Source organism: Melanostigma gelatinosum, assembly GCF_949748355.1.
Source record: "Melanostigma gelatinosum genome assembly, chromosome: 9".
Lineage (NCBI taxonomy): Eukaryota > Metazoa > Chordata > Actinopteri > Perciformes > Zoarcidae > Melanostigma > Melanostigma gelatinosum.
Genome location: NC_136642.1, coordinates 16,642,162 through 16,662,593, shown reverse-complemented (window position 1 = coordinate 16,662,593; position 20,432 = coordinate 16,642,162). Strand labels below are relative to the sequence as shown.

The 20,432-nt window shown below is 41.4% G+C and overlaps 1 protein-coding gene across 2 annotated transcripts in view; it reads left to right on the top strand.

Annotated features, from left to right (window-relative positions):
• Window positions 1-20,432, top strand: part of cdkal1 (CDK5 regulatory subunit associated protein 1-like 1) — a 203,175-nt gene that overhangs the window by 112,419 nt on the left and 70,324 nt on the right. For both annotated transcript variants that reach the window (XM_079275747.1, XM_079275748.1), the window contains exon 11: window positions 17,906-18,086. In XM_079275747.1, the coding sequence (XP_079131873.1) occupies window positions 17,906-18,086 (181 nt within the window). The remainder of the gene's footprint in view (window positions 1-17,905; window positions 18,087-20,432) is intronic.

Sequence of the window (20,432 nt, the reverse complement as noted above, 5' to 3'; positions counted from 1 at the left end):
TTTATTAATAAACTATGAAAACAAGCTTTCCTTTTAGCTGCACAAAAGTTTCAAGACTGGAGTGATGTGTTTTTTTCTCTTTGGCTGCAGTCTTTCCCTCTTTATGTCACTTCTCATTCATCGGAGCACTACTTTGCAAGGTTACATATTTCAAACATGGACTCAATAGACGCATTGAAAGAGAGCTGACTGCACAACTCTTTGAATATTTCAGCCTTGACTCCTGACACACTTTGTGTTCGAGCTGTGTTCTTCCAAAAAACATACACACGTAGCACGAAGCCTGTGCATTCCTGATATGGATTAAAGAAAAACTGAAACATGAACGTATCATACATGGATCCGACCTGTGACATAGCACAAAAGAGAAGGAACGATGCAAACTTCATCTTTTACTTCATGAAAGATAATCTGACATGGAATTTGAGAATGAATAATTATGGCAGTGCACGTCAGGGCTGGTGAGTGAATATAGAATTGATGCTCCGATGATACGCTATGAAGAGATTCATATTAAAATGAGATTCAATGCCTTGAATTTCTAGGTATTATTGTGTGATTTAGAAGAAAGATCTAGATGTATGCAATGGTGTGTGTGTGTATATATAAACATGTAATTGCGTTTGCCAGATGATCTCTTATTTTTAAGAAAGTAATCCCTTTTTTTTCTCCTGGATATAAATCACACAATTCATGTTTTGAGTAAGTATGGACATGGACTCACTCTCATCAATGTCCAGATAATCATGAGACTTATTCAGCCCAATGGGTACTGGGTAATAATCCAGTGTGCACTTTTCTCTGTTGAATTATGTTGATGTGGTTACTATGTATAAATCTTAGATGTGTGTGTATATATATACATCTGTTTGATGTTGCAGATTAAAGTCAACTTGTTAACACAGTTTGCTGTAAGAAGATGAGATGTACTGCAGCAATCAATAGATTTCATGGAACTGCTTCGTGCAGGTCAACGGTCAAGCCATAGGCTTAAATATCCAATGTAGGTCTGGGTGAACAGGACTTGTATCCAGGTCACTGTGGAGCTGTCTACGGTTAAAGCAATTCAGCAAAAGCCATGCACAATGTAACTGTTAGGTCCAGTTTGTTAATGATAGATACATTAATAACTTGGCGTGAGTATGGAAATGATGAATCATAATGGAAATGTTACATATAGCATGCTTAAGCTTTATAATCCTATTTTCCTCTTTGGATTTTATAAGCAAGGGTTTCTTGTTTCTAACTGACTTTTTACACTCGCTTTTCGCTCTCCATCTGTCATCTTGTCTCTCGTCTGTTTTTCATTTTCAGGTCTCTTTGTGTGTAGTTGTGTGTGGGTGACAGTTCCGTGACTTGAAATTGGAATTGTGCCTGTCTATCTTCCTCTCAGAACTCAAGTATATCTTTCAGCACTGAAGGCTCCTGATTGGGCGCAGTGTGCGGTCATTTCTTCCACCAGAGTTGTAGGCTTCACCATTCCTTTAAATCTTTCCTTTTAAGCTCCTTCTGAAGGGGTCTGCAGTTGAGGAGTGATACCGCTGTGTTTGCTTTAACACTGACTTAGATGTGTGTGTGTGTGTGTGTGTGTGTGTGTGTGTGTGTGTGTGTGTGTGTGTGTGTGTGTGTGTGTGTGTGTGGCATTGCTTTTAGGCTTTTTGCTGTTTAGCCTGGAGTTTCTATCCCTGTCTCCACTTGTTTTTTTTAGTGTTCAATGGAAATTCAAACACAGTGACAATCTTAGATTCTGGCAAATGGTCATGGGAGACACACACACACACACATACAAGCTCGCCACATGCAGGGTAGCGCGTCATGAGATCTTGTTTACATAAACTGTCTGGCTACCCTTTTGTGTATGTGTGTGCGAGGTTACTCAATTTCTGGCTTCTGTTACTTAAACACACACATTCAAACACACACGGGTGATGTCAGTTGTGCGAAATCAATACCAGTGCACATTCAGTGGTCTGACCCATTTGGCTGCAGCCGTAATGGCCGGGTTGCAGTCCAGGGTCTGGGAGAGAGGCCAGGGCATCGGACAAGCCAAAAAACACACCCACTCTGTGTGTGTGTGTGTGTGTGAGAGAGAGTGTGTATGTGTGAAATTCAAAGTAACCGTCTTATTTGTTGAGGGAAGCCTTTTTTAATCCAGGCTATTTCAGAAACATTTAAGAGATGATAGAGACAAAGAGGCAACGAGAGACCCCGGCGAGGCACGTTTCTTTGTTTTTAAATGCCAAAATTAAACCATTTATCAGAGTCAAAAGCTGTAAAAACAGACATTATCGAACCCAAGTTGAAGCCTTAAGTTATGTTATATATTTATTATATTGTAAAATATTATTTAAAAAAAAATTCTACAATATTCTACATGTTCTACATACACATCCCACATGTGTCATTTTAAGTGTCATAACCAGCAAATTCTCTGCTGGCCAAAACTGACAAAGCTGACAAAAACTGAAACTTCGACTGCTTAACACAGAGCAGACGGGAGAGGACAAGATATGTTTGTAAATATGTCAATAGCACGTGGAGCCTCATTTGTTTCCCAGTATTGGCAACACTTGGACACTTGTGTGCACTTGGAAACATGTTGGATCGATACTTTCCATTGTTTTCCATTGTTTTGTCAAAGAAAATGACCTTGCACTTTTTTTCTTTCATATTTTTCACAATTCATAGCATTTAATGCTGCACACAAGACATTTGAGTTGTGTTCCGTAGATGTGCAGGACTTATTATATATTGATATGTACTGCAGTGAAAAACGAGGAAATGGTGAGTAAAATGTGACGGGAGCAAAAAACGTTCAGAGGGTTAAACATCTTTTAAACGTATTTATTGTTGTGTATATTTATGCGTCTCCTTTTGTGTCGTTGATTTTAGATTGAAGGCTGTAACAAGTGAATTAGTATTGTTTGCCACCTCGCCTACAAGTTTGATAACTTTTGAGCAAGGCCTAACCTTTTCAGTGGACTTGACCAGTTGCATGGATGAATGTGGTATTATATGGTGAATAACAGATATTTGTATCCTTTGCCATCGTTCCGCTGATTAATAGCAATATAAATTGATAGACTCACTTACTGGTGATTATTGTCATTGCGTCCAACGATTTGTCTCCTTCGCTGAAACTCTGATCAAACTTTTCCTCTGATCAAACTGTTCCTCTGCTGTTCTCTCCTTCAGCCACAGGCTGCATTGGCCGGTTTCTGACTTTTGATGTTTTTCTTGTTTTCTTTCAAACCTTTAACTTGTAATAGAAGACCCCACACCAGGCTCTCTCTCTGTGTGTGTGTGTGTGTGTGTGTGTGTGTGTGTGTGTGTGTGTGTGTGTGTGTGTGTGTGTGTGTGTGTGTGTGTGTGTGTGTGTGTGTGTGTGTGTGTGTGTGTGTGTGTGTTTAAGTGTTTTTACTGATTCACTCTTCTTGTCAAACTGGTGCACTCATGCAAACCGGAACAACTCAAGGTGAAGTGTGTGTGTGTAAGTGAGAGAGAGAGACAGACTCACAGGTGGCTGTTAATGTAGATTCTCACAGTTGGTCCTTTGTTGAGCCATGTTAAGTTCACCTCTTAGAATGCAACAGACAGGAACCTTGTGTAGGTATGTGTGAGATCAGAGCTTATCTGACACACACACACACACACACACACAGGAGAAGACAAATGTATTTCTCTTCACAAACAGCTTAATGCCACCAACACTGCAGAGGTCATGGAGGTTCAAACGCCTCTGGCCTTCCTTATCAGAGAGAACCAGTACACACACACAGAGACACACATCAGACCTCCCTTCTTGACATCCTTCATGGCTCTTCAACTCCATTATAAACTCAAGGCAAAAGTTATTGAGTCATTTTATAAAGGTAGCTGGTGTTGGTAGCCTTTTCTTTATTTTGTTTTCTGCAGGCAGATACTTGGTGTAATTAAAAAAAGAAATGTTTTTTCCGTGAAGCAGTAAATATTACCGTTACAACAATCAAAGCCACAATTGTTCCATCTGAACAACTGGAAAGGATTACAGCATGAAACCTCGCCATGCTCTTCTGTAGAACAATGCTGCAGCAGTGGAACGTCAACCACATCCACGACACGGTAATTAAGCATTTTCAGTATTTGCAGTTTCCCGGGAGACAATCAAACACTGCACTCTGGGGAGAAAAGAGTTCATTTTTCACACTGATGACCAGACGACAGCTTGTTCCAACAGTTTGATTTGTCCCACGCTTCAGCATGCAGAGAGTTTAAAGGTGAATGGCAAACCAAGGCTTCTCTGACCCTTATTGAAGTACGTGTAGATGCACTGGTGGAACACAATCAATTCTGTGTTGCTGAAGATTGTGGTCATTGTGAAAGACAGACTGGTTTGTTCATACCGTGAATGTGCTGGTGAACAATGCAAACACTGCTGCAACAACACAAACTGCTGTTGGTATGAATTGATGAAGTTTAAATCGGGGCACATGCCGTGTTTGAACACCGTCGACTCTCTACACTGCTCCAGTCTATTCATTCTCTCATGCCGGGTTTATGACATTATTTTAATAATGTGTATAATTTCATTGTTCTCTGCTTTGATATTTATCTTAATTCACACTGCAAGTACTTCTTCTAAAGCCATCCATATCCTTGGAGAAGAATTGCATTAAATATACCCTTCATCAAATATACATAACTCATTCTTCCTAGTTGTTATAACTAATATTGTTTCCTGCCATGCATAATTTGAACAATCAGCATTATAATTATTTCGTTAAAACGGTTCATTTGTCCTCGTCTGCCAACACGGACCATATTTTGTGCACTCCTTTCTCTCTGCTTCCATCAATTAATATCACATAATGAAGTACAGTCTTTATGCAATGATGTATGGCGCAAATCCTGTTATGGTGGAATAAGGCTGTTACAGAGGGAGCCAACGCGGCCAGCGCATTGTTTCGTAGTTTGCCGTAACATCCGGGCCGATGTTCCCTCAACTACTCTCGAGGATTAAGTGTCAACTCGCTGGGGCCAGAGATGAAATGCCGGGAAAAGAATAGCAATGCATCTGCGGGTTGGGGATTGGTGCTGCATATGTGCAGAGGAGCAGAATCTGGCAATGATAACGTTGAACTTCAGGGTTAGTCGGGTTGAGCGGAAGGGGGGAGGGTGTGTAAGCCATCGTGTTAACAGAGAGGGATAGATGAAGGGGGTCTGTGGTCTCCCTCGGGGTGGTGGGGTTGTTTCTCTGGAGGTTATTTGTTACTGACCTCTGAAAGCCCTTTCACTGTCAGGCCATAGAGGGAGGGCAACAATAATGCTGTGAAGCCAAAACTAGAGGGGAAAGCAGCGCTCTATTAGTCACTTTATTTTTGAAGTGTATGACATTGTGAGGGCATGTGCAGCTGTGGAGTGTTTACAGTTCTGGTCCCAAAGGAATGAGGGTTTGGGAAGGTCAGCAGGTGATTCATTTGAGTGATCTCAGCAGCTGACCGGTACAATGACCCTTGACCTCCAACATAACCGGAGTCCAGCACTCCCTCTACAACCTCCAGTTGGTCATCGCTCGGCTGTGTTCAACTCAATTGCTTCATTGTTTCAGCTGTTGAAATATGAACAATATTTCAATATGCTTTCATATGTACTGCTAAAAACCAATGACTCCGACCTTTTGAACATCACTTGACTAATAATTTGACTTGTGTTTCTGTAAGTCAAAACATTTTCATAGATGCACCTGATTCACATCTAAAATATTTTGACAGGTTTTGTGTCGTGTTGTTTCGATCGCTACAAAAAGACGTCAAAGAAAGAGCTGTAAGGTGAATAACGTCTCTTCTCTCGCCCAGAAATCATTGTATTCTAAAGCGACCAGAGAGCCGTGTCTCTGGCTGCTCTCTTGATCTTCAGCACATTATTACAAGTCTATTTGACGAGCTGTAAAGTGAAAAGAACATTTTATCACTTCACATATTTTTTTAAATGCGCAAAACTAATATTCATCTCCAATCTCATAGCAATACAACAAAAGACGATACGCAATATTGTATTCAGAGCAAAAGAAAAGTAGCTTATCTTTAGACACTCTAAAGACTTGTATGAGTGACTAAATGATGTATAATCACATTGCATTAGGTGAAGGTTTTCTTTTTTGGTGTGGGCATGAGAATCGGACACATGCTTCCTTTAGCATAGTTCAGTATCTGATTCACAAAACCTCCGTCAATCGATTGCTTCGGCTTCCTGGTATCAAGGGCCCCTTAAATGGTATCGTGTGTTGCAATGTCCAATGTGTTGGACGAGTGGCGCTGTGACTGTTGATGATCAACTTTCTGTCTGTGTGCGTATCTCCGTCTCTCTTGAGTGTAGCAACTGTTTCTCCAAACGGCTCCAAGACCGTTGTATGTGTTCTGTCTCTGTGTGCGTGTGTGTGTGTGTGAGTCATCTCTATTAGTCACGAGGAGTGACAGGGTTATATCAAACATCCCTGGGTTACGGCAGGACGCATGCATCAGTAGCGTGACTGCGCCGTGTCTGTGTGTGTGCAGATTGGAGCCAGTCTCTCGCTTTGTTGTTGCTCGTTTGTTGTTGAAGACACAGCGTAGTTAGTTTACACTCATGCACTTAAAGGTTTAAGGTATCAGCCAGGGCTAATGTTTCACTGGAATAGTTAGTGGGAGGGGCGGCAGCTGCCTTGAGGCATTGGGGGAAAAAAAACAACAGAAAAAAGACAAGAGAGGGAAAGAATAGAGAGGCGGGAAGAGAGAGAGGCGGGAAGAGAGGCGAGCGAGACAGGTTTACCGTGTAAACCTGCTGCAATGCTGGGACTTCCCAACTTATCACCCCTGCTTTCTCCTCTTCTTTCCCTCCAGATGAGCATTCACAAAGTAAAGTAAATGTAGCAGTGAACTGTTTCTCTGTCTATATATCTAAAACCCTAATTCAGCCACGCATCTAGAATAACAAAAGCCAAGTTTAGTCCTCGCATGCAAAGGGAACGTCTCATACGCGTAAACTCACCAGTCAGCTGCTCCATTGGATTTCCAAGTTCTCAGCTCCACACTTACCTCGTGTGCGTGTGATCCCGCTCGATGGTTGTCTATTTTACAAAGACATCCATTTGGCACCCTTACTACCCGCCGCGTCCTCTGAACAGTGGAACAACTCTGTCCCATCATTCCCTGCCAGGACCTTTTATACAGAACGGCGATGTGGAGTACCGGCGCAACATTCCTGCCTTGAACAGGCTGTGTGAAGAAGGCTTTTAATGAATGGAGAAAATGTGTTATCTCCCATGAGCTCTGGATTTAAGGAATCCAAAGGGCAAACATCAAGTGTGTGATAGTTGAAAAATGTAAGGTTTGTAAAAATAAAACATAAAACATCCGTTTAAAAAGAGATACATGCATTTTGTGGATTGACTGTTGCCGCAGCGCAGGTATTCATACGACATGTTGTCCCACCATGTCGGAAATCACAACTGTTAATTCATTTCCGAACGGGACGTAAAGTGAAAGTCTAGCTGTCACAGAGAGGTGGGAGACGCGATATCATTTTAATCATGGGGAAAACAACACATTTTCAGTGCACGTTTGTACATGTAAAAAGTGACAGAAACAGTTGTGTCTACTTCCTCCCCACCACACAGTTGACCAATCACGGTGAGAAATGGCAAGTAGGTGTCACCCCTTGAAAGCTACGTCCATGTTTTTTTGTGAACATGAGAAAAGTCGCACTGATAAAGCCTTTTGTTGTTGTATAACAATGTTTAAATTGGATGTGTGTTACGTATACATCTCACAAATCAACTGGCCAGGAACAGCAGTGCGAAGCCTTCGCACTGCTGTTCCTCTGTTGTGAATAATAAACATACTGTATATGAACAAGATTTCCCTCCAGATAGTTATGGGAATAGCGCGTATCAGCGTCTGCTTGTTTATGCTGTTCCTTTCCGCTGTCTGTGTGGAAGTGATTTAATCCAGGAAGGAGAGACGGAGGGAGAGAGCCTTCCTGCCTACATACCTGGCTGTATGTGCCAGAAAGTCTAGCGCTGTCGATGGGCTCCGTTTAAACAAAAGGGAAGCACGAGTCATCACCTTCACAGCAAGTTGACACTGAGGTGTGTGTGTGTGTGTGTGTGTGCGCACTTTAGAAAGACAAACGGCTTGTGGATAATGACTCTTGGCAGTTCCAAACACATCTCTGTTTTATTGACACTCTGGATTACCACATTTCCTTTCCACAAGCCACACACACACACACAGGATATGTACAGCTTCAGTATAATTACAGGAGTTAAGCTTTCCTTCATTAAGTAGTGTTCATTTATTATTAAGTCTCCCAGACCACAGGAGCTATCCTTCCTGTCTTTAGAAAGATTAGAACACACACACTCAAATGCAGGACCATTACTGCTCTGACGGTGGAGATATTCTGATACCGGCCAATACCAAGTACTGATCCGATACCAGTGCTTTAAAAACAAACTGTCTGACGTGCATCTTCAAAACAAGTCAGAGCAGCAGTGAAACTCGATGCCTGCCGGTGGCCTCAAAGAGCAGGTGGCAAAACAATCCAACCCATGAACACACCCCGCCAGAATAAATCAGAAAGAACAAGCTGATTCTCCCTTGAACTTTATCCCCATAATACTTTTCTGACCCCGTTCAATTTAAAGTGAAGAACACTGCGGACATTGTTGAAAAGATGGTATTATTCACTCCGGGTTCATTATCAGCTTATCTTTCTCATGACAAATGAGAAGTTGGTCAAACATCACAGAAGTGGTCAGTCAATATTGTCTCTTCCTACCTGACGATAGTTTATCATCGTCGCTGTTATCAATGAAATGCTTCAATGTTGCTTTGCCTCATGAGCTTCAAGGTTATCTGTGCTCCATGTTTGACTTACCACAGCTTCCTCACTGCTTACACTTTTTCTGTTTGTTTAATTTTCTTCCATAAAACAAATCATAGTTGTAGATTAGTGTGGGAAAGCAGGTTGACTTGTTTCCGCACAGGCAAACTCCGCTAGGTACAAACTGAAACTGTGAGTTCAACTCTTCCTTGAGACTCGGACTGTTTGATCTGATATTGTTCAGTTCTTCAGGTTATTCTACTTCTGATTTCAAAACTTCAGCTAAACTTGTTCAATCAAGGTTTTGTTTTATTTTTTTATGGGTCATAAATTATCTGTGTGTGTGTGTGTGTGTGTGTGTGTGTGTGTGTGTGTGTGTGTGTGTGTGTGTGTGTGTGTGTGTGTGTGTGTGTGTGTGTGTGTGTGTGTGTGTGTGTGTGTGTGTGTGTGTGTGTGTGTGTGTGTGTGTGTGCGTGCGTGCGTGTGTGTAACTGGTATCTTATCGACACTGGGTATGTGCCAATTCAGGTACCGGAATAATTATCGGGAAGGAAAAAATCATGTCGGAAAAAACCTTTATCTAAAAGCAACCAGAGATTGGTTATATGTTTGATTAGAAAGCCTGTAGTACGTGTAAGTGTTGGCTGCACACACACACACACACACACACACGTTGGACTGAGAATGCTAACACCCACATCTAAATAGGTATGTCTGCATGGTTGGGAGTACGGTTGTGTGGCGGTACAATGTGAACAACCTCTCACGAGCATGTAACGAGGCAGTAAAGCGTTAACTTTCCGTGTCCCTGTGCACACAGCTCGAGCTACAAGTAAGAACACGGTCATGTTTCAACATCTGACTCAGCTTTCTGTCCCTCCGTCACATAATATTTCTCTTGCTCACTGTTTGACTCATCCTGCCTTCAAAAGCTCAATTTCGACCCCACGGTTTCACTCCCAGTTGATGGACTATAATCTGTTTGTCACTGGCGGCAAGCATTTGTGTTTCCAAATTCCTGTACACTGTTGTCTACAGTGAGGGAAATTTGCCACCAAAATAGTAAGCTTGAAGGTTAAGTAATGTTTAGCAGTGTTAGTGATTAAATCCTGAGGAATGCCCTCTTACCCCATACCACTTCAGTTCATCTACTGTTAGTGTCCCTGGGGTTTTATATGAATGTATATTGATGGTCAGCTCTGTAACCCAAGGCATTAACAGCTATTGCAAACATTTACTGTCCTACCTTAATACACTATTTACAGTTTACTATCATGTACTCATGTACAAAAAATAACGATACATTTTTTGAGCTCCTATTTGTTGCAACAGAGCCTCACGTTGCAGAAGCAAGCTTGCTTCTGGTGTGCTTGCGCATAGGAAACAATGGATACAATGATAATGGTTTTCTTTAAAATTACTATTGTATTGTTTACATACAGTCACTCAGCTTGTTTACTACAATTCTCATTTATGTTTTTTGGTGATTAGTCAATGAATGTAGATTTGTTTACCTTATCTCGTTTATGGTAAAGTGGATACAACATTTAAATTCCCTTTATTGGCCAGATAGTCATCTCAGTGTCGGAGTGATTGTCCTGTCGGATGTATCCAAGCTCATTTTACTGGAGGAATCACAGATCAAAGGGGCACTAATTGATTTCACAGGTTCTTCCTCACTCTAACGAAAAGCTCATATGATGCTGTTCTTGGGCTCTAGTGACTGTCAGCTTCATGATTCATAAAATGGTTAGTTAGTTAAAAATAACTCGTCAGTTAATCACCTGTCTTACGCAAAACTACCAACGTCACCATAAATCTGAAGTCTTTTCCTTACAACAGAGTGTTCACTCTGGTTTTCTATTGCTACTGCTCTGCAGAGAAGTCTCTCTTTAGCCGCACCTGCATCCAACATTGATAAAGACTCATAACTGACCTGCCAGCCAAGCAAATGTACAACACCAAACACTTAACAATGAAACATTTTCAATATTTGTCATTTTTGAGAATTACAGAACAGTAGCTCCTTGTTTTAGCAATTTATGTAACGAGCAACATTTCTATTCTGCCGCAGGTGAGCAGCTTGACAGAGAAAGCACAAAAGAGCCGGCACTCAAAGCGAGCCGAGCAATTATTCGATTGAGGTGAGGCTTCTATGTCCAGCAGTTATCTGGTGCTTTGATGTTATCCATATCTGCGCAGGTCACGCAGCGGGATGGAATGATGAACCGCATACTGTGGGTATGTCGATGAAGGTTGGCTTAAATTGAAATAAAGTGCAACGGTACAGTCCATTTCACGCCTGGCTAGACATTCAAGAGTGTCATGCCTTTGCACTGCAGTCCTTCTTAGGCAGAGATATATGTATATATGTGTGTGTGTGTGTGTGCGCACCCTTATTACTCCTCCCTCAGACTAATGAAATGTGTATGTGTGTGTTCTCATTACCCTTCTCCGAGGCAAATGAAGTGTGCTTGTGTCTGCATGTGTAAGTGTGTGTGTTAAATTGAACTGCAGTTCTGCTCGGCTGTTTCATTAAATGATAAAGTTTACTGATGACTCCAGTGGGATCATTATTTACTTGGCCGTCCATTCATTCCCCCAGCAGCCACCTCGATCTTTACAAATGACCCGCCACAGAGAAAGATGGAGGTTATGTTGCACTTGGTAGTCACTTAATGGACTAACGGCACAGCCAACGTGTTTACACACCCTTTTTGGACTTTTATCCAATATCAGTTGTTCACCTATTGGAAAGATGACGAGACAGACTTTACCTAAATAAGCAAAGTCAAAAAAAAAGGATGATCATAACATGGACACCAGACATTTCTGATGGCTATGTTTCCAAATATTCAATATATATCTATGCTAACTACTGCCACAGTGAAGTTAACATGGCACTACCTGCTTATGCATGTGTTAGGAGTTCAATAAAAAACACATTTCACACTCCACTCTCTAAACCCAGAAGATAAACTGTGAGAAAGCTAGGATTTAAGGAGAGCGTGAGCGAGAGATGCAGGTTTAGAAAGTCTCTCTGACACTTTGACAGCAACTGAAGCCATCACCTGTCTCATCTTGCCATTTAACCAGTCCGTCGCCTCTCTCCTCTCAGGCACACAGCGGTCGGCTTTTGCTCCCTTTGCATCACATTCAGTCGTTGAATCACTTTTGAGAAAAATGCCAGAATGCAACAACCAACTTGCCTCTTATACTCATTGCATTATGAGGTGATTTCTAGACATCTCTTTCCATCATTTGTTCTGCATTGGAAGCTGCAACTGTTGACTCATTGAGAACAGCTGTGTTTCTGAATATTAACCATCATAAAGTGTACACATCGACTTCTACTAATAGCCCTTCCAAAGGTTCTGAGGTCATGGTAAGTGTCATTCAGGCGTCCAAAGTACTTTCACAGCCATTGATGAGAGCCATTGTTTGGCTGTCCAGTTTTAATCTGTGTGAAATCCTCCTGGTATCTGTTCAGTCACCTGCCTCCTCCTCAACCAGCTCTGACAGCCCCTTCCTTCACCCTTGATGGTGGAAGTGGTTGAGGAAAGTGAGTGATAACCAAGCACACCGCTTTCTCGTTCCATCTCTCTCCCTGTAAATTGAGCTGCTACATGACACTGCCATTACCTTCAGCTGCCACGGCTGAATCAGACACTTAAGTGTCTGAGTGATTACTCGCACTCCTCACAAGTGCCCCTGTTCTTCACCCGTCCTTAGGTTCCTTCTGACTCTCCTTCAGGAGGGAGTCATTTCTGCTATAGATATATTGCGTGTGCATTCGATGATTTTATTATTTAGATTGCATAACGATGAAAGGCATAAAAGTATAAAACTCTCACAGCAAAGATGAAATAAGGAGTAAAGAGAGAAACATGTAGATTAGGGTAGAATATCACGCCTTGGAATAAACAAAGACACGTTGAGATTACAAACCAAGAAAGAAGTGACCTGGATAACACAATGCAAGTAACAGCTTTTCATTGAATGTATTTTAGGCACCGGTGATGAAGAGCACGTGCATGTTCTTGAGGTTTTGAACACATCTTCAAAAGAAGTTTAGTCTCAGTAAATTGCTGCAAAAGAAATGATGGATGACCTTTTTCAAACTGCTGTTTTGCATATTGTGTATAAGAGAGAGTGATCTTTTACAGACTGCACAGGGTCAAGTCCATTTCACTAGACTGTTGTACAGATGATTTCTTTTGATAGCCAGCTTCGTTTTTCAAGTGTTTTAAGTGAGACCTGCTCGGCCCCTGACTTATTGGCAGCATTTTGAAGAAACCACTTTGTGCTGCTACATAATTCAGAGGAAATTATTTTGGGTGATTTAAAAAAAAAAAAGAAGCTTTTTGTTCTAACAGTGTAACAAAAACACGGGCTGGCAAAGCAACCGTCTACAGCTCATTGATGGAGTTGCACGGTAACGTTGAGGCAGATCAATGTCTCCTTAAGGTGAGAGTCTTGTTTTGACCCTTTGTGACATCGGGAGTTGATTGTGAATGTTGGTACTGGAGAGGACCGATGGCTCCTATGAGAAAACCCCGCCGCGCATCTCTGCACCAAGCACTGATTATGTCTGACTTGAAGATAATTTTCACACAATATGTTGTGGATCTTCAAACTTGTCCTTGTAGAATTTGTTTTCACTCTCACCCCAGCTGCTGCTCTACAGCCGCCGGATCACTTGTTAATTCGATTTTTATTCACGAATTGAGTTTCCTCGAGACAGCAACCACCCAAAGGTTTAACATTTTACAACAAATCTTCCCACAATGCATCTCTTCCTTTCTCTCTTCTCATCACCACGTCTCTCTTTCCCTTCACCGTCCGACTCCTACGCCACAGCGGCTCCACTGCGCCACACATTAACATTTCAGGGAACACACACACACACACTGCAGCACAGATGGGTTGCATGGTCTCTTTCCGACAGATGAATAGACAAATATTTACCTTCCCAGATTGTCTTTCTTCCACTCTCGATCCTTCCATTCCTCCACCCAACTCCTTCCTCTGTACACCTCCATGCCACATTCATCTTTTTTTCCATTGCGGCCGTTTTTCAGCGTTCGTCTGTCCCAGCGGTCTTGCCTTCATCTTATCGCGGGGGCCGCTCACAGGCATCTGTTTTGCAAACACGCTTGCATACACATGCACATATTTTGAATATATGGTGAAGAGGATGGCTGTGTTTACATGGGAAGTCATGCACATGCATGCACGTATGGCGGGCCTCGGCAAACAAAGAGTTGATAATTGTGCTGAAGACAATGGCGCGTTTTATGAAGCTTAATTCAACCAATTGAGGCCGATGGGGGACTGACTGTGTGCTTATCTTGAGTTTTAATTCAAAGACTTTAGTCTCTTATGAACACATTCTCCCTGTCGCAATGCTAACTCGGACTGGAAGGACATTAAGGCTAATGGAGGCTTCTGTCTTAAGGGATGTGCTTCAATGGGGCAGGAGGAGAAATTACATGAACAAAGCACACACACCTTTCCTGCCCGATTATCTCTATAAATTAGCGAGTTCAGGGTCCGTATTGTCTTTCTATTCTGAAGTAGCAACAGGAAGCGCTAGTCATGAGGCTCGTGACTGACTGCTGGGTCCATCCTCCTCCTCTCGCTCATCATAGAGGTGTATATACATATTCACCGGACATGAGTTTACATTCCATTAAAACACAAGACACTGTTAAACAGAGAACTAATTACACGTAGCTTCTATAAACAGACATTTAAGAAAAGCAATGAAGGTGATTAACATTGGAGGATTTCCTTTATATTCTTCATTTAACTGCTGCCTGTTATAAAATGTCAAGCTACATTTTCTCATGCATTCCTTTTTATCAGCGTTGTAAACATTTTCTTGTTCTTTTTTGACTTTTTGGACTTGATTGAACTTGGCACACTGTGATGCCCGTGTCTTGCTCTTTGTCTTTGTGGAACTGTAATCAGTCTATGCATTGAGCCCTACTCTTGGGATGCTCTCTGCATCTTACATGATGTCACACAACTGTCGTCTGTTGATGAAGAATACTCTCTGATATCTTTCTTCATCAATACTAATTATTGTTCACTATTTCTCCAGGCCTGACACACCAGACACCATCTCATCTGACAGATACTGTCTGTTCATCTTCTTTTCACACAACAAAGAGTCCAGTCTTGCTCTATCAGTGTTTTTTCTTACTTTGCATCTGCATTCTCTGCAGTTCCCTGTTTATTGGTTAGATCATTATTTCTCTTTTTTAAAACGTGTTTATTTTCAGATATGCCCTGGTTTACTGTGACAATGCCCCAAATAGAGTTAGTGTGCTGTATTTATACAGGAATCTGGATATATTGCATCTTAAATTTTGCATATGATGGATGGAAACATAAAACTGATGGATGCTTGTTGAGGAAACAAAGACAAATCTCACTGGCCAATAAAATGTTGAGTACTTTGTGACAAAAGTTCATTCCAAGTTAGACTTGTTTTTCAGTTCTTAGGTTTCAAGAAGAGCCCGGCTTCGGTTTAATTAAAAGCAAGTTGAGCTAACACCTCATCTGTCGTCTTTCTCTTCTTTTCTGTCCCTGTATCTTTGCCTCTCCGTGTTTCTCATACACTCTGTTTCTGAAAGGTGAACATGACAAGATACATTTCTCCTCTCTCCTTTTAACAAGGAGAATATCAGTGTGGTTCTTGTTCATTGGTATCACACATCACACCTCCATCACCCTCAGATCTGGGAGAGACAGAGGTGTCAAAATGACAGTGTGTGTGCGCGCATGTTTTTTCTCTCCCTTTAGCCTCCACCCCAAGAAAATCCCCAAAAGCCAATTCACACCAGTCTCTCTCTCTCTGCCTTTTCTCTCAGTATTCCATCTCCATGTGTTACTTTGCACCCCTGGCCTGAATTGTACTTTTTCCCCCCCAGTAATGGTGTACATTTTCTTAGTACTGCTGCAAGAATGAATAGGACACACTGGCTACTTACAGTATACCTCATCACCACTACTACCACCAAAGGGCCATTGCAAATTGGCTATGCCGGCCCTGGGGAGATGCAGCAGACTGTTATCTATTGAGGCTAGAAAGAAATATGCTTGTTTGTTGACATTGCTAATTTTATGTACTTTCCCTCCTACTGTCGTTATTAAATGGCTTGGGGGAGTCTGTTAATGTTTTAAACTCCTGCGACAAGAACATTTCAATAAATATGGTGAGTTTATTCAAACTTTCCTTTAATCCCTGTGGGAGAAGAATGATTATGTGATTGGATCCCATAGCCTGTGCACATTCCCTCTAATGTGGCTTCTGGACTTAATCCGCACACTTTCTGAATGTTACCTGCTGATGACCATAATGTGGGTATACATCGACACAGTAGGGAAGGAGTCGTATCTTTCCATTCTCAGGCCGTTTAACTTGATTCATTGTGGTAGAAAGCCTACAGGCTGTCCTTTGTTTACCGAACAAAGTAAAGGATTAAAACATGTTGTGTTCGATTCTCACGGGGTTTAGAACCACTGCTTCGGGGGGATTCAAGAAGTCAATTTTAATCACAAATAGAAAAGTATTCATGTAGTCATCGATTGAACCATTCAATGCACAGATTTTAGTCTTCGATTTATTTTGTTTTACTTTTCCATAGAGTAATCTTCAGGCAGATCGTAGAGGTCAAGGATGCCTCTGCCTGCAGGCCGACGGTTAATATTAATGACCGTAAGCCAATTGGATCTCATCAATAGGTCAGAGGTTATCATCGGGATGCAGATGCAGGAAGTTAATGCAATTAAAAATGCAGCATGTGTTCGATTGCTGAGAAAACGTCTTTTCCACTCTTTTCTTAATGTCTTTGTCGAGCTGTCGCTTGTGTGTGTGTGTGTGTGTGTGTGTGTGGGTGTGGGTGTGTGTGTGTGTGTGTGTGTGTGTGGGTGTGTGGGTGTGGGTGTGGGTGGGTGGTTGGGTGTGTGTGTGTGTGTGTTTTAATGTCTTACAGTTCTCATGGATTTTCCATGAGAGATAGATTCTTCATGTTCATACTTTTCACTCCATTGCTGTTTTTGATTTGTGGAAGTAGGAACATATACAGTTAAGGAATTGCAACATCGGAGGTGAGATGCTTGTTTAAGAATTCGAGCAGAGGAGAGAAGTAGTGCCGAGAATAAAGATACAAATTAAAGTTTATATAAAAAAAGCAAGGCCAAATCGCTGGTGAATGATACTTAACTCGGTCACTCTGGTCTTTCTCTTCCATTCGATCCAAAGGTCTTTCAATGGAAATCTGTTCAGTTGTTCTCTTACTAATGACATCATGGCTTCCTGTAGCAGACACTTTGACCTATAACGCACTACATTAAGAGGCTCCAGTGCCTCTCCTGTTGCACTTCATCTAGATATCTCATCGAAAGCAGGTTATCAATGGCTTGGCGGGCTTGTGTTGAGAATATTTTCAAAATATTTCTGCATTGGTTATTATTCCCACTCTAGCAAATTAATACATCCTCAAAAAACAGTCAATTGGAGTGCCAGCTTGTCACAAATAATTTGAATTTAGAATGTGTCCTTCAAAAATGGTCATATTGCTAAATTATCTCTTTATGGTAATTTGCAGCTACTTAAGCAATCAGAGATTATGTTTAATGCTTTTGTGAACAGGCATACTCAGTGAAATTTTATTCCGACAAGTCAAAGCAGCATGCGTTCTCTATGTACGCTGGAGATAAATGGTTTCCTGACAGACATCCATAATTTAGTCTTGGAGCAATTTTGCAAGCCATCCAACTGCTGTCAATTCAAACAATCCATAGAACCAATCAATACATTTATTCCAACACCCCACTGGCTACGATGAAACCAATGTACCAGTGGTTCAATTATCAATAGCTTATGATTGGTAGCAAAGGTTGCTAATCAGGGTATGATTGGCTAAATGAGTCCATGGGGAAAGGCTTTAGCCTTTTTGAGGCAAGTACCAGAACTTAAGCCGAAGTTTTCACCAGTTTTAAAAAATGGTTTTACATGGCTTGATGAAATGCTCTCTCTCTGTTACCTTTTTAGGGTCCCAGGTGTAACCATTGCTACAGATTTAATCTGCGGTTTTCCTGGTGAGACGGAGAAAGACTTCCAGGAGACGGTAGACCTGGTGAACCTCTATCGATTCCCGAGTCTCTTCATCAACCAGTTCTACTCCAGACCCGGAACACCTGCTGCCAAGATGGAGCAAGTACCAGCACATGTGGTGAGTGCAGACAAGGACACGGAAGCAGCTTCACTACTATTCATCTGACAAATAGGATTTGGGCTAAATTTAGCTGACACTTTATAAAAGTGATAGAGATGTGATCGTCATGATGTGGCCACAAAGGTAGCACATGGTGGATGTTTTCCATTTTTTCTATACTATGATTTTTTGATTACTTTCTTCCCCAGTGGCTTTATGTGGTCTGCTTCAGCTCACCAGGTGGAGTCTGAGCCATTAGCAAATGTAACTTTTCAGCGGCGTGGGTTCAATTTTTGACTTTTCATGCGACTTTTCAACATACTTGTACTATGACTTTTTCGACTGTCTAAAAATTTGACTTTTCGACAAACTATAGTAACTTTTTACCATTCTTTTTCAACATTCTATATTTTGACTTTCAATTATTTTTTCCGGCATACCATACTATACTTTTTCATGACTTTTTTCAGCTTACTATACATTTTTACAGTTTTTTCGTCATTCTATATTTAGACTTATTACTTTTTTTGACATTCTATACCATGACTTTTTATCACTCGTCTACATACTATACTTTGATTTGTTTTATAATTAGTTTTTTCACACAACATTTTCCATGGACAGCAGTTTTGTGTTCACACAAAACAATGATAGTCTCATGAAGCCATGATTGTTTGAAAGGTGAGTGTAAAAAGAGACGGGGTAAGAGAGAGAGAAGCACATGTTAAACACATCTCCATCAGCACTTCCAGCGTTTTCTTGACCTTTTGCTCATCTATCACCATGTATTGATGCACAAGACATATTTTGGTCAGCTTAAGTTCCGCTCCTTGTTTATTTAATGCAGCTACAAAAGGCAGAAAGGAACGTTCGGCTCATTCATAGTTGCTTACTTAGATCATTACCTTGATAGACAGCATGCATGCATTCTGATCCTGAAATGTTTTCTTTTACCTTTTTTCTTCAGTTTGAACCACACCATTATGCTGTACAATACACCATATGTTCTATCTCCTCTTGCATTTGCAATCTCTCCTTCTTTACCATGAAAGTACTGACACATCTCTTTCAAGTGGAACGTCTTCATAAGTCATTCTCTTTTTCTCCTGTCTTCATTCTCCGAGGAGAAGCTGAGTGAGTCCGAGGGGGATCAGTCCCTGGACAACTACATCACTGCTTCTCTTCTTCTTACGGTGTTCCTCTCCTTTCTTTCTCCTCCATCTGTTTCATCCGACTTGTGTTGCCAGTCTTTGGATGACAGCACACATCCATCCTTTATTCCAAAAGCAGCTCTTTGATTGTCAGAATGTAGCATGTTGCTTGTTCCTGTTGAAATATATGATTGCCAAATCAGCCTTTTTGTTCATATGGAATCATTTTGATAGCTAGTTTATTTAAGTATGAGTCACTACGAATCATAACAATCTTTCACAATTGTATTTTTGTATTTTTCTTTGCCTAAAATAAGACCACACATCACATTTTGATCCTGCATTTCCACTGGTCATGTTTATGTTTAAATGTAAGTTAATTGTGAGTAGATTTGTGGTTGACAGAGAAAAGTAAAAGGTGAAAGAGAGAGTGTCCGAATAAAATTTGTTCGGCTCCCCGTAACCAGTACACCTGCTCCGGTGGTTAAAGCTGCCCACAACATCACAACATCAGTCAGCATGCACCTGTTCTTGCACACATATATACACACACATACTGCAGACAGATACACACACACACAGCAAGTGGTGGCAGCTCGGCGATGTCTAGGCCATGTAGGGTCAGTCATTAATAAAGTGCACCAGATGGTTTGTCTGGAACACAACTGTGTTGAAAAGCCACAGGAGGGATGGATGGAGAACTAGACTGAGTAGGAAGCAGAGAGAGAGAGGAGAAATGATGTGAGAGAGAAAGTAACAGCGACGGGGAGATGTCCATTGTGTGACCTAAAGGGGAACAAGCTCCCAGACATTGAATTGGCCGCTATGAGTGCTCACCTACTAAATGTAACAGCTGATGTGTGAGGATGTCAGTCTCACCATTTGGCTGTGATGCAGCTGGTGGTCTTACAAATGTAGAACACTCTGCCCTTTAAAAGCAAGCGCAGATATTTAGGCTTTCTTATCAGTGTTGTACGCAGACATGACAGTTTGCCTTTTCCACTATTTGCATCACTATTAATGGAAGGCGAAGCAGATTTTAATTTACAGAGATTGTATGAAACACCTTTTTCAGTTATTTAATGTTCCTCAATTTAGTGTACCTCACAGGGCAGATGGATGCAGAGTGGTTTTGAACTCATGAGCAAGGTGTAGGTCATTGCACCATTGGAACATGTCTAGAGCTGAGCCTTTGGTACGAGGTGCTTAGGCA